Source organism: Myotis lucifugus, unplaced genomic scaffold (genome assembly GCF_000147115.1).
Source record: "Myotis lucifugus unplaced genomic scaffold, Myoluc2.0 scaffold_423, whole genome shotgun sequence".
Taxonomy (NCBI): domain Eukaryota; kingdom Metazoa; phylum Chordata; class Mammalia; order Chiroptera; family Vespertilionidae; genus Myotis; species Myotis lucifugus.
Genome location: NW_005871471.1, coordinates 779050 through 794303, shown reverse-complemented (window position 1 = coordinate 794303; position 15254 = coordinate 779050). Strand labels below are relative to the sequence as shown.

Genomic DNA, 15254 nt, shown 5'->3' with positions numbered 1-15254 from the left:
CCATGCGGCTGCAGCAGCTCAGCCCGGGGAGGTCGTCGGTGCCTCGGGCCGCCCGCGAACGCCGCGAAGTGGCGGCACCGGGCACGGACGCCCCGAGGGGCCCCTTTCCGCTCATCTGAGCGCCCGGGACGGGGCCGCTCGAGGACCTCGAGGACCGAGCTGGGCTGGGGGCTGCGGGTGGGACGCACGGCCGGGATGGCCGTGGCCGCCAACAACTGCCTTAGACCTCGCCGGCCACCCCGGGCCAATCGCCCAATCGCCAGGCGACCGGATGGGGGTCACACTCTCCCTCTCGATCTTAAGTTTCCCTACGTTTCGTTCGGTTCAAGGAAACGTTAGGCGCGCGCGGCGGGGCAAGAGCCGCGGACCAGGCCAGAGCGCAACTTCGAAGGATGGTCCCCGCCTTCGGATTGTGTTCCCTCGTAAGTGCCTGCTTCCCGAATCAGAGAACACGTGAGCCCTTTAGCGCGTCCGCCCGGAGAAGGGCAGCATCCATTAGGGATGAGGGGGAAGGGACGAAGTTCCACTCCTGTCCCTCTCCAGGACAGGTCACGGTCTCCCGGGATGGGTGGAGGGCGAGGAGGGGTATGGGGCGAGCCTAGACTGGAGACCGCAGCTGGGAAAGAGCACGCAGGGTGTGACCCAATGCCTCCCTTGAGAAGAACCCCCAAACCCTTGCGTGTCTTCCCGGCCAAGCATAGTCACAGCTGATGGCTCACAGTTTGGTGGGGGAATAACCTGTGATCTCCTGTTAGTTGCTGTACCTAATTCAAGATACAGGAATTGCGTATATCCAAGACCATTATCTGTAAGAAAGTACAGTTGGACTTTGATTTTTCAGTAACTGAGAATATATTTATATTTGTCTTTTATTTTTATATTTTTACCATGTATTGAACGTGTCAGGGTGGTATTTCTGCAATTAATGACAAGAGCATTGTTTTATCATCTTTTATAGGCCTTAATGGCCCAGAAATTGCCCACCCTCTCATTATTGTTTAATAAAACGTTGGATATTATTTCATTTACAACGGGGGGAAAGGAGGCATGATTGAATGAGGAAACATGTGACAACATGAAGGATATCTTATTTTCACTATTTGAGAAGAATAAATTTTATTTTTAGTACTGTGGCATAATATATAACTTTTATAATAACTATACATTATGTAGTCTAAGTCTTCATTGTATCATTTACGACATAGTTATATGATACATATATGCCATGCCATGAAGCACGATGCCATGCACTTTCCCCTCCGTTTTCCATTTGGAATACATCCCACAACATGATACAAAATATAAGAACTTATTGTGACTTGTAACTTTTGTTAAAAGCCATTTTGTGCAGTAATGTACTACAGAAGGATTCATTCAGCCTTTCTTAAGGAAAAAAAAAAGTGTCATTGTGTCAGTTCTACCATTCTATAAAATGTCCTTTAAGCAAATGGTAAGATATTAAAATGTGTTATGTTAATGTACATATACATATTGTCTATGTACAATACACATCTGGTATGCCATATAATTACTGGTGCTCATGATTATCATGAACAGGAAAGAAGGAAAACAAAAGAGGTTTCTCTGCTTGAGGGAGGATGAGTATTAACATTAAGAAAGATTACATACATGGACCTCACACGTGTACCTAGAAACAAACGTTGTTCTTAGGATTGAAAAAGTCTGGCAATCCTGCAAAATCTTAAAATGTCTGAATTGTTTTAAAAGAAGATGGTTTACTCTAAACTTTCAAAAGCTAATGACCCTGTCCTTAATATCCTCTGAAGTGTATTAAAACAGAAAAACATTAAAATCTTTCCTGTGCAAATTTTATCAGATGTGTGACTATATGGTGTTGTATTAAAATATGAAATGTGTATCTTTGTCATTTAAAAGCAGTTTTAAGCTGGGAATTGGCAAAAGCATCAGGAGCTGAGACAATATCAATTGAGAATGGTACATGATTTAATGAAATCATGTTATATATTTATGTTTCTCAAACAGTATAAATTTTAGCTACATGTGACTATCCATACTACCCACCAATCAAACTGGAAAGTTGCCATATTCTTTTAAATGATTTATCCTTTGAGAGTACACTGTTTTATACACTTCTTAAAATTCACCCATATCTGAAATGTCAACATAAGCATCCAAGTATCAGCATATAAAGTATATCCTATATGTTGTTGCTACTAACATCTTGAACTTTACAGCAAAACTTTATTAAAAACACACCTGTAATCTGGATCAAGTATATTTCTCTATATGAACTATGGAACGTTTCTTTCCCTAAAAAATTCAGAATGTCTATAATGTAATACCAATCATGTAATGTTCTCCTGATTTTTAAAATTACAAGTTTTCCATTTGTTTTTTCCCTGTACATCACACAGCTTTTATTCACATCCCTCAGTTGAATAAAAATGAGTTCGACTCCACTTTGTGGGGGTTTTCTGGTTCGTTTGATTTTGCATTTCATTGATTTACCAGACACAATTTGTTCAGGCATAATTTTGTAGGGAAAAAATCTCAAGAACTGTTATTAGTGTATTTTCAACATGTCTCATGGTAATACACACATATGTAATATATCATGTTAATACACACAGACTGTATGTGTTCACAGTGCTAGAATACCTGGATAGAAACATTTTTAAAGTGCTAAGGTCAGTATCTGGGTGTTCAGTTTTACAGATTTTGCCTGGAAGTTATTTATTACATAGAACCAGTAGAAAACAGAAATGCAGAAAATAGTTACTAATGTAGAAACTAGTTATTCTCTTTATTCTCTTGTGTGTGTGTGTGTGTGTGTGTGAGAGAGAGAGAGAGAGAGAGAGTGTGTGTGTTACTGTGGAGGATAGTCTGTGACTGATAATTTTTGCAAGGCTGCTTGCTACATATGTACACATTTTAACCAAAACCACCTGAGAGTATCAGTTCTCCAGTATTAACTAAGCCTTAACTCCTGGCTTTCAACTATCAAAGTAATTCACAGACAAAAACATTTCAAGCGTATTTTATTTCCACTGACTGCTCATGAGAAGGGAAATAATGGTCCTGGATATGGTAAGAGTCCATCTGGAATGTAAGAGAACATGATTGATTTTCTAAATCACATAATATCACCAGTTGCTTCAAAGCAATTTGTTATTGGCATTCAATATCATAACCAAGGGGAAAATGTCATCTTGAGATAGAAGGATAGTTTTAAGAAGCCATTAATTGCCGCATTCTGCAAATGTGGGTGTGCTTCAACCATGGAAAATGGCATTCATTGGCAATTGTGCCAAATGGCATGAGGTGTGCTATATAAGGAAAACAAGATTCAATTGTAAAGGCCAAAGGGAATATTAAGGAAATGGCCTCAACAGTTTAAAAGGCAATACCTTAATGTTGTCCAATACATGTATATGGTTTCTCTCAAGTGGAATTAATAAAAGAAACAATTCAGAGCTAAACCTGATATGTTACAAACACGAGTATGGTGTTCAGATTTATACAATATTCCGCATTGACTTCTGTAAAAATCTCACAAATCACAATCAATTTGGATTTCCAGATTAAGAGAAACAGCAATGAGCTGTTTTACTTTGAGCAACCCAGCACTAACCATCATCTCTCCAAAAGTCTAAATTGCAGACAACCAATCAGCAATAGAATACTGGCAAGTTTATACCTGACCTTTTTTTTAAATTTTGCCTATAATCAAATGTCAAATAAAACCAATACTTTGAATATACTTTAGCTATAAAATGTTTTAATTTATTTTCTTTTATTTACAGAAATCACTTATTTTATGACAAAAATTATACTGTAAAGGATATTTATGCTTGCCATGAAAGCTAAGATTATCACATTTTCCCTCTTCAACTCCTCCGAAACACATCTCTTAGAATTCCAAGTTAATCTTTGCTGTGATATATCACTCTGGTTTTGGCTTGACCTTTTGCACAAAGTTTGTTCTTTGGATAAAACAGTCTTTTCCAAGGTGTTTCCTTTGTTTTCTATTTGCATCTGACTTCTGGAGGTTTCCGGTTTTACATTCTTATAGATATTCTGTGTGGGTTCCTCTTCAGCTTCCTCTGGATGTGGTATCTGTGTTACTGGGTAGACTAGAATACACCTCTAGCTTTACATTACTTTTATTCCTGCTTCTAGATTATCTTTTTTTGGCTTTTTAAAAATATATTTTTATTGATATCAGAGAGGAAGGGAAAAGGAGAGGGAGAGGGAGATAGAAACATCAATGATGACAGAGAATCATCAATTGGCTGCCTCCTGCACACCCCACACTGGGGATCAAGCCCACAACCCGATTTATCTGAGAAACTGGCAATAGTTTTATTTTCTGCTGCTCTGTTAGCTATATTTGTTTCATCAGACAAAAATATTAGAAATGTCTGGGTTTACTCCTATTTTATATTGGTCTGTGTGAATTTCCTCTTCTGCATTGACCAAAGATTTTACCAGATCAAAATTAATTTTATTTTCCTGGGTCTTAAAATATCTTCTCTTCAGTTGTAGATTTAACTTTTTTTCTTGCAAACTCTTTATTGGTTTGTCACCTTTTTCCATGTGCACAGCTCCTGTTGAACCAGCCAAGCTATCAGATTCCTGTAGTCTTATACCAGTTTTACTTCTTCACCGAGGTAACAGTTTCTGTCTTTTGTTTCACAGCTCTAGCTTCCGAGTTTTTTTTCTTAGAAGCTCTTCACAAAATTCTTTTCACCTTCCTTCCTTCCTTCGTTCCTCCCTCCCTCCCTCCCTCCCTTCCTCCTCCTCCTCCTTCCTCTCCCTCTCTCTCTCTCTCTCTCTCTCTCTCTCTCTCTCTCTCTCTCTCTCTCTCTCTTTCTTTCTTTCCTTTCTTTTAAAGACTATCTTTTTATTGATTTCAAAGAGGAAGGAAAAGGGAGAGAGAGATAGAAACATCAATGATGAGAGGGAATAATTGATCGGCTGCCTCCTGCACACCCGACACTGGGGATCTAGCCCACAACCCGGGCATAGGACCTTGACTGGAATCAATCTTGGAACCCTTAAATCCGAAGGCCGATGCTCTATCCACTGAGCCAAACTGGTTAGGGCAAGCTCCGATTTCTTTACATTTATCTTTGCACATTATCTGTTTGACTAGATGAATGTTTAGATTCTTGAAAATTTTGTTTTTGTGTTTTAGGATAGGTCTTTTTCTTTGACCAACTCTATCTTGCAAGTTCTCTGGCCACACGTCTTCAGTTTCAGGGGAATTTGTTTTGGATTCATATTCACAAGTATTACAAGAGGAATTTTCCTGACTGAGATCTCCTGATCCATCCTTATTTTTGTTCATTGAATCAAACATTTCTTCAAGTCCACTACAGTCAACTTCCAAACAGTGTGTCTTTTGTTTGGATTCTGCCATAAGTATTTGGTTCCAAGAAGTCCTTAATTGCATTTTTCCTTTTTTCTTGATGGTTTCAATAAAGTATTGATACCCGCTGGCTTCAAGTTTTCTTTTGGTGTCTTTAAAAAAGTTTTTTACAGCCTTCTACATTTTTTTTTTAATTGAAAAACTAGAGGCCCGGTGCACGAATTTGTGCACCGGTGGCACCGATGGGGTCCCTCACACGGGCTGGACAGGGACTGTGGGAGGGCTCCAGGGCATGTCTGGCTGGTCTTGCCCAGTCCTGATTGGCCAGACCCCAGTAGCAAACTAACCTACCGAGTGGAGTGTCTGCCCCCTGGTGGTCAGTGCACATCATAGCGACTGGTCAAACAGTCTAACAGTCGGACACGTAGCATATTAGGCTTTTATTATATAGGATGTGTACACTCTGTGTGTTCTAATATTTTTTCTATTTGTTTGCTTGAATCGTATTTTTCACATCTTTTATTACAGATATTTTAGGTTTTTCTTGTAATTTCTCTGATATATCTGAATCCTTACTAAAAGGGTTTCCTGTGAATAAGTTTTCAAAATTTGGAGTTGCCATAAGTAATTGTAATGTCTTTCAGATATTCTCCTGGATGTACCTTAGAATTTTCCTTAAGTTTTATCTCACCTGTAGGATTTTCTGTTGACTCACATCTCTGCTTTGGGTTGTCATGAGGTTCTTGACACCTGTCAAGTCTCCTACTTGATTTCCCTTTTCCTTGGTGTTTTGTCTGCAGTGCCTGTGCGGCTGCCTATGGATTCAGCCTTCCCCACATGCGTTCTCAGAAGTTTCGTGATTAGCTATCAGTTTGGCCGACTCACAATTCTCCCTGGGAGCTGACCTAAGTTTCTTGTTGATTGTCTTCTCTTCTGGGTCCACAGTTTGCTGTTGGGTCTTACACTGGTTCTGCCTTTTCCTTGGGTCCTACACAAGCTGTTGATACCTGTGAGGTTTTCATCTTTCCTGTATGTCCCCTTGGGAGGGAAGGGGTTCTGGTTGCTTTTGCTCTCTAGTTGCACTGCTTGCTTTGGTGTTTTTACAAGCGCGTTGCTGCCAATCAGGTCTCCTTCCACGGAGTCTGCACTGTCCTCAGTTACCCCTGCAGTCTCCTGAGTGTTCTTAGATTTTATACTCGTTCTGGATTCTGCTTTCAAGTGTTCCTAAGCTCTCTGCGGACATCATCATCATTTATTTGCCCCTCTGGTCCTTTTGGTGTTTACAAGAGCTCCCTGATAGCTGCGGGTCTTCTGTGGGTTCTGGTTTTATTTTAGGTGTCCTCAGCACTCCTGTGAGGATTCTTAAGAGTTTTTGTTGGCTCTGGTTTGTGCTTTGCAACCTTCTAAGCTTCCGGTGGAAATCAGCACTGTTTACTTGCTCCCGTTTCTTTTGGTATGGTGGGAACTCTCTGATACCGGCCACATCTCCGCAGTTCTGCCTTTCCTTCTGGTGTTTTCAGCAGTGTTCTGAGGAGCCTTACAGTTTCTGCTTTGGAGTTTTAAGCTTTTTGTGGACACCTAATTTTATTTTAATATCTGTAATCTATTTGTTATTACCAATGTCATAAGTTAATTCCTGAAATGTATAATACTACATTTGAGTTCTGGCAATTCCTTATCATTATTTCTAGCACATTGTGTTAAATATCATTATATCTAGCATGCTCTGAAAATTTGGTAGCAATTCACATTTTAGTCTTTCTTCCAAAGAACAAAATGTCAATATGGGCACAACTTTAGATACATTCTTGGTAGTTGCTGTGGAGGTGACACTTTTCATTTGTTTTCATGATGATTGTAACAATAATAACTATACTTCATAGAATGCTTACCAGGCACTGTGCTAGGCATTTGACATCTATTATCTCATTTAAAATTCACAGCAAGAGCTGAGGATCACTTAGCCCATTTTATAGATGAGAGAAGTGCAGCTCAGAGGTTGGGTCATGTGCCCATGGCCGGTAAGTGGGAGTTTCAGGAGGTACATCCAGTCTGTCTGTCTGCAGAGCTGGTCCTCTTACCCACTGACCTTCTCCATGTGCAGTTTCACCTCCTAGAATATCTTATCGTCAGGGCTGTGGCTGTAGCTACAGAGCATAGCACTAGCATCGCTTTCTGTTTTTTCATAGGCGAAATAAGGTAGCTGTTCTTTGTTCTTTGCTGTTTTAAGGAAATATTATTAAAATAGAACCTGGGCCAGGAATCTTTAATAACTCAAAAAAATTATTTGTGGGAATGCAGAAATGTTTCCTAGATAAAACCTGAAATGATCAACAAAAACAACTCAACTATTGCCCTTTTCCGTCTTATTCAGCCAATTCCTTAAGCAACAAATGTGCCTCCTTCCAGGTCTGACTTTATTAATTTTAAAAATTGAAAAAGCATTTCTTTAAAATAGCTGGTGAATCCTGTCCAATATTTTTTAAAAAGAAAAGAAACAGATGGCTTCTGTATGCTCTGCATAAAAATGAGAACCATAGACTCTGACATTAGAACAAAATACCCAGGCCCAGCCAACACTGAGGCAAGGATAGAAAGCACTTCTAACTGAAGACTCTGTTGGTGGAGTGTGACTGCTTGTCAGGACTTCAGATGGTGAGAGACTGGCTTAGACTTGGGCTGCCTAGTGAATCTCTGGGCTCCAGATTGACTAGTCATAAGACCATAAGCAAGTTGCTTAACTTCTCCAAGCCTAGTTTCTCATCTATGAACTGGGGAGAGTACCACCTCAAATGAGGTATTCATTTCCATGAGCATTAAGGTAATGTATAGGAAGCACTCAACAACTATGCCTGGGGCATGAACATGTATTTCAAGTGGGAGTATTCACATATGGTCATCACTGGGTTCTTGGTGTGAAATTCAAATAAACTTGTGGGAATTCCAAAACCTTTCCAGATAATTGTGGGCATTAATGATTTGAATTAAGAATAGAAACACTTTTAGGAAAAACAAAAATTAACTTAAAAAATCTGTCATCTGGTCTTTTCTGTTTTTTTCTGTTTGTAAAGATTTTTATTTATTGATGCAACATTTTACTCTATTTAACTGAAAAAGAAAAAAGCCCCCAAAAAGCATGTTGGCATCTTCTGAAACACGGAACACATTATCAACAAATAAAATGTAGAGAGTATTGGTACATTTAAGAGTAAAGAAGAAAAATTTTTTTTCTCTATGGCTGGTTTTGGTTGAGGTGATACATTGTGGGTGAAAACCTGGGTAGAAAGAGAGAAATTGGGTTTGGGCAGGCAAGGAAGGGCTAATAGTGGCAGACTGAATAAAATGGAAATGGTGAAGAGTGTGGATATCTTGAGATGCTAGTGGGACAAAGGTAGGAAGAGCTAGAAGGATAGGCCACTGGAGTAGGCAATTGGGATACTGGATCTTGAGACATCATAGACAGAGAAGCTGTGTGTGAGGACAAGGACGAAGCAGGGGCCTTAGAAGTGGGTCCTGAAGAATGGACATCAGGGCTGTAGGAGCAGAGGAGGGTACAGGCTGCCGGGAGAATACAAGTTGAGGAGGTAGGGGAAGGCAAGTGGGGACAAATGCATTGGCCCAATGGACACTGAAACCCACCTCAGGTATGGTGGGACTGAGTCTGATATACAGGCTTTCATATGAACATTTCTGATTTTTAACCTGAAGAAGAGACAGCCAAGGCACAATAACTGTCATTAAATATTTAAAAGGAGAACTTATAGAAATGGAATTAATTGTATTTTATAGGGCTCCAGAAGATAAACGTAAAGATTAAAAAAAAACCAACTCACAAATACATCAATTATCCCATCTGTCCATCCACTTAACCATGCACCTGTTCATCCAGCCATCCAGCCATTCTTTAACTTACACCGAAACTGGTTTCAAGTCATTTACAAAAAGGACACACAAAAAAGACTCCCAAAAAGTAAATGAAGAAACCAAGGCAAATAGGATAAGAAGAGTTGGAAAATAAGGCTATTCCTTAGTTCTGGGCTTTTTTAGCAGGAAATACAAAGAAAGAAACAGATCAGTTAAAAGATTCTGGTTTGTAGACCAGTTGCTTCAGAGCACCAATCTTCCTGGCCCTGAGATCTGGCAGACACCTGTCCTGTGTGTCTCATAAAGAGGACACTGTCATGTCAAGCCTAACACATCTGACCACCTTTACACCAACTATGTTCCATGGGGCTCCTAAACATGACAGCCTCAGTGCAGGCCAATGGCATCCAAGTGCAGCTCACTACAACTTTTCAAGGGGTCTGAATAAAGTAGTACAGGAACTCAATTCCTGATGCTTTGGTCCAATCCCAAAACAGGTGATAGTCTAGACCAGTGGTTGGCAAACTCATTAGTCAACCGAGCCAAATATCAACAGTACAACGATTGAAATTTCTTTTGAGAGCCAAATTTTTTAAACTTAAACTATTTAGGTAGGTACATTGTTATTAACTTAATTAGGGTACTCCTAAGGCTTAGGAAGAGCCACACTCAAGGGGCCAAAGAGCCGCATGTGGCTCGCGAGCCGCAGTTTGCCGACCACAGGTCGAACGACCCTTTCACAGGGGTCGCCTAAATACATCCTGCATATCAGATATTTACATTACGATTCATAACAGTAGCAAAATTACAGTTATGAAGTAGCAACGAAAATAATTTTATGGTTGGGGGTCACCACAACATGAAGAACTATACTAAAGGGTCGAGGCATTAGGAAGATTGAGAACCACTGGTCTAGAGGAACGAGTGACTACATAATTTGTAAATTATTCTCCTAAAATGCTATTTCTCTCAGACCTTTTATAAGCCATCTTGTTGCTTTTATAAATTACAAACATATATTCAAACACACATAGACCCTAAAGATTTCTACAAAAAAAACAAAACAGAATAAGTGAACACACTCAAGTCTCAGGACACAATATCAATATACAATAATCAATTGCATAAAAAATAATAAAATGCATAGGCATAAATTTAACCAAAGAAATGAAAGACCTGTACATTTGAGTTGGTCTTAAAAATTCTCATCACACAAAAAAAATTATAACTATGTGTGGTGACAGATGTTAACTGGACTTATTGTGGTGATCATTTTATAATATATACAAATATAAAATCATCATGTTGTACACAGAAAACTAATATATTGTTATACGCCAATGATATCTCAATTTTAAGAAAACCTGCCCAGCCTGTGTGGTTCAATGGTTGAACATCAACCTATGAACTAGGAGGTCACGGTTCGATTCCCAGTCAGGGCACATGCCTGGGTTGTGAGCTTGATCCCCCCTTGCGGGCATTGATGTTTCTTCTCTCTCTCTCTCTCTCTCTCTCTCTCTCTCTCTCTCTCTCTCTTCCTCTCTGAAATAAATTAAAAATAAATAAATAAATACATAAATAAAGGCACCTCCCAAGCTGGGGGTACTATAGATTCTGGGACCAAGTTGTCAAGGCTCATGACCCCACATTTACTGCTTATTGGGGCTGATTCCAGTTGACCTGCCTGACCTCTCTATGCCTCAATTTCTTCTGAAAAGGAAACTAAAAGCAGTACTGAGAGGGTAAAGCTCTTAGAGCCTGGCACCCATTTAAGGTGGTTGGCATTGTCACTGCAAATGGATTCGGGAGAGAGGAGGGGTCAAAGCTATCTTTGAGGCCATAAAAAGTTTTCTGCATTGACCTTTGAGGAACTCCTATGTTCCAGAATGTGTCAGAAGCAGACCTTTAGTTGTTATCAAAAGCCCTAAGTGTGCATAGCCTTGATTCAGCAGTTAAATCCCAACTAGAAATCTATCCCATGGAAATAACCAGGTCCTATGCAAAGATCTGATTACAGGGAAACCCGCTGAAGCCCTGGTATAAATTATCCCATGTTAATAAAGAAATTCTGTTCTATCCATACAAAGAGGGATTCTGCAGCGTTTAAACTATGACAAAGCATCTGTTGGGGGATGGAAGTGGCCAGGGAGAGGTCATTGGGGAATGTAATACTTTAAACAATAAATAAATTTTAAAAAACAGCTATCAACATGGAAATATGGTTATGATTTAATATATCTTTGAGGGAAAGAGCCAGTAATAAAACCATATTACAATATAAACACACGCACAAGAAAATTCAGTTTTTAAATCCACCTTTTATGCCACTGTACTGAAATACTCCAACAAATGTATAAAAACCGTCTCGTATTTTTTTTCTTAAATTTTTAATTACTTAGGTAACAACACATACATCTTCCTATTTAAAAAAGAAAGGAAAATATTATTTTAAAAAGTCCCCTCTTAACACCTGACCCTCAATCCCTGCCCACTCCTCCAACTTGAGAGTTAACCACTGTGTGGTATCCTTCTAGAATAGTCTCTATATTATTGTTGCATATAGATGTATCCGCAGTAAACATATATGTATAGTTCAGGTTTGCACCTAAGGCTTTTGTTTCTGTACAATCTTATCACACGTGTAACTTTAACCACCACCACAATCAAGACAGGGAGCTGTCCCATCACCAAGAGCTGCTCCTGCCTCTGTATAGCCTTAAAGCCACAGCCACCCTCTCCCTCTCACTAGTCCCTAACCCCTGGCAACTGCTCTCCATCTCTGTATTTTATTTCAAGAATTTAATCCTCTGGCACATTATAAATATTAATCTCTATGAAAGTACCCTCTAGCACAGTGGTTCTCAACCTTCTGGCCCTTTAAATACAGTTCCTCATGTTGTGACCCAACCATAAAATTATTTTCGTTGCTACTTCAGAACTGTAATGTTGCTACTGTTATGAATCATAAATATCTGATATGCAGGATGGTCTTAGGCGACCCCTGTGAAAGGGTCGTTTGACCGCCAAAGGGGTCGCAACCCACAGGTTGAGAACCGTTGCTAGCACAAGCATGTCAAACTCAAAGGCCAACATGGGCCAAATAAACAAGGTTTAAGTTTATGTGGGTCGCAAAAAAACAAAAGCTTCAATCTTCATAGAAACATAGGTTTATTTCTATAGAGACATGCTGAATACAAAGGACTGAAATAAATGATTAATCGTTAACGTAAGATAATAGAACATTTAAAGAAAAATTAATATTTTTTCTTGAACATTAACTTACCTGACACTGAATAACTGTACAAATTAATAAGAGTAAAGCAAATAAACCTTTTTTTTTGTTCTCTGAAAGCGAAATATTTCCTGTTGCGCACACCAAGCAAGTCAGTCCAAGACTAATGACATGGCAATCGGCTGCTAAAATATTCGCTGCTGGTATTAGTGGAGAGAAATGGTGAGCTTGTGCTTAAGACGCAAAAGGGAAATGAATACAACACGATTATAGTGATCAGTCATTAGCGAACGTTGTAGTTCATTATTAATAATTATGCATAACAGGATATTGTAAAAATTAAGTTATGAAATTTTTATTAAAACGTTTCTTACATATTGTTATATTGGCTGGGCCACAAAAATATTCGTGTGGTCCACATGTGGCCCACGAGCTGCGAGTTTGACATGCTTGCTCTAGCACTTAATGCTAGACGTGAACTGTCTTGGCTCACAAATCTAGTTTATTATTTTTGTGTAGAAGTAAACATTATTTGTCACTAGCTCTCTGGTACAGTCCCAGTTGACTTTAGAAAAAGAAAATATACTTTAGGACCTAAAGTTTAGGTAGAGGTTTTATTGCTCCTGAAGTCATTTTAAACTCTCTATTTTGGTGATAATATTTCCCAAATAGAGATAGGCTCACAGCCACTTGATTTACTTCCACAGATTTATAAAGTGCTTTTCAATTAAAAAATTTAATATGAACACTGCTTTACAGTGGGAGAGTATCAAGATTATTTTCGGTAATCTAGGACTTCTGGAAACATCTGAAAAATTGAATTGCTCTAAATTGTTTTGAAATGGTCTATTTCAGAAATCTCTACAGTTAAAAAGTTATGCACAGTGCATGGTGAGCACACGATCCACTGGGTCACAAGTGGCCAGGAGTGATGTCCAACAGCTCAAGTCAAGTTGTAGGGAAAGAGTAGCTTCAGAGTAAAGCAGGCAAAACGAAAAATGAGCTTGTGTCTCCCCACCTGCCCCTACAGACCTCTCCTTTCTCCTAGATCTTCCCAAACAGGAATTCTGTACTCATTAAACAATAACTCCCCCATTTTCCCTTCCCTAGCCCCTGGCAACCAGCATTCTCATTTCTGTCTCAATGAACTTGCCTATTTTAGGTAGCTCCGATAAGTGGGGTCATACACTTGTGGGGTCATATCCTTATTTCACTTAGGATAATACTTTCGAGGTTCATCCATGTTGTATGTAGCATATGCCAGAATGTCACTCCTTTTTAAGGCTGAATAATATTCCACTATGCATATATACATTTGTTTATCCATTCATTTGTTATCCATTCATCTTTTTGTTCACCTTTTTACTACTGTGAATAATGCTATGAACATTGTTATATAAGTATATGTATTGTTGTACATTTTCATAAATCCATCCTCCTGTATTTTTGTTGTATAAATAAACTTTTAGAGTAGAGGTCGAACAGAAATTAATGATAACATACATTTTTAGAAATACAATATTTTATTATCAGCATTAATATTTGTTCATGTTGAAGATTCAGGAATAAAATAATGGACAAAAACCTGGAATGTAAGCAACACTACATAGGAATATCATAAATAAATAGGAATGGTTTACGAATTATTAGACTAAAAAATATAAAAGATGAAATTACATCAATTATTGTGTTTAGTGTTTCTGAATATACTTTTAGCATTAAATACACAGCAAGTGCTCATATTTAAAGATTCTACCTTTCTCTTTAGCGAAGAACACATGCTTTCCCTTGGTTCACCAGAATTCGTTTCAGAAGGTAAAACTTCTTAAAGGTAAGCATGGCATTTAGTGCTTTGGCCCTATAATCGTGCTGGACTGGCTGCTTGATGATCGCTCTCGTTCTTTACTAATTTCCATCTCAATTTTGATTTTGATTTTCTCCCAATCTATTTGGAGCTGCAGTAGAAAAAAAGACATTTTTGTTTAATCCAAAGAAACCCAGAATAAACAAAAATAGAAGGCATGACTTCTAAAACATTAGAGTAAAAGGGCATGAAAGAAAAGTTCAGAAAAACTAATGCTAAAAAAAGATATAGTTTTAAGAATAAGACCAACCATAACAATAAGCACAATAAAAAGCAAATACTTCTCATTGTGATTCAAAAGACCAAAATCTTGTTGTAGAAGCTTATAAAAGGCACATCCAAACAGTGCCCTGGAGCCTCCGGATTCTGTGCAGGTATCTCAGGACACACGGGAGAATGTGGACTGCTCTCCACCAAGCCTGTTACAAATGGCTCAGCTCTTCACTGCTTATATTCTGAGGTTTACATTAGAGGCCTAGCTATGAGGAAAGACAGGACAGCATTTGCTTCCCTTGAGCATACTCTGCAAAAATGGCTTCTTAAAGTAATATAAAATTACTAGAGGCCCGGTGCATGAATTCATGCACGGGTGAGGTCCCTCTGCCTGGCCGGCAATTGGGGCCATCTTTCCCAGTCCCGATCAGGACTGGCCGGACAGGGGGAGGGACCACAGGAGGTTGGCTGGCTGGCTGGGGGCAGGGCCATGGGCAGTTGGCCCACCAGCCTGCCCCCTGGTAGAACTCCGGGTGGAGGGGACAATTTGCATATTAGCCTTTTATTATATAGGACTAGAGGCCCGGTGCACAAAAATTTGTACACTGGGGGGGGGGGGGTCCCTCAGCCCAGCCTATGCCCTCTTGCAGTCTGGGACCTCTTGGAGGATGTCCACCTGCTGGCTTAGGCGCTGCGCCCTGGGGGATCAGGCCCAAGCTGGCAGTCAG

General features: G+C 39.3%; 1 protein-coding gene across 1 annotated transcript in view; it reads right to left on the bottom strand.

Moving 5' to 3' along the window:
- Window positions 1-13953: 13953 nt before the first annotated feature.
- IFT80 (intraflagellar transport 80) overlaps window positions 13954-15254 on the bottom strand; it is a 106077-nt gene continuing 104776 nt past the window's right edge. Inside the window, exon 20 of the mRNA XM_023744001.1 lies at window positions 13954-14404. Coding sequence (XP_023599769.1) covers window positions 14294-14404 — 111 coding nt within the window. The 3' untranslated portion in view covers window positions 13954-14293. The remainder of the gene's footprint in view (window positions 14405-15254) is intronic.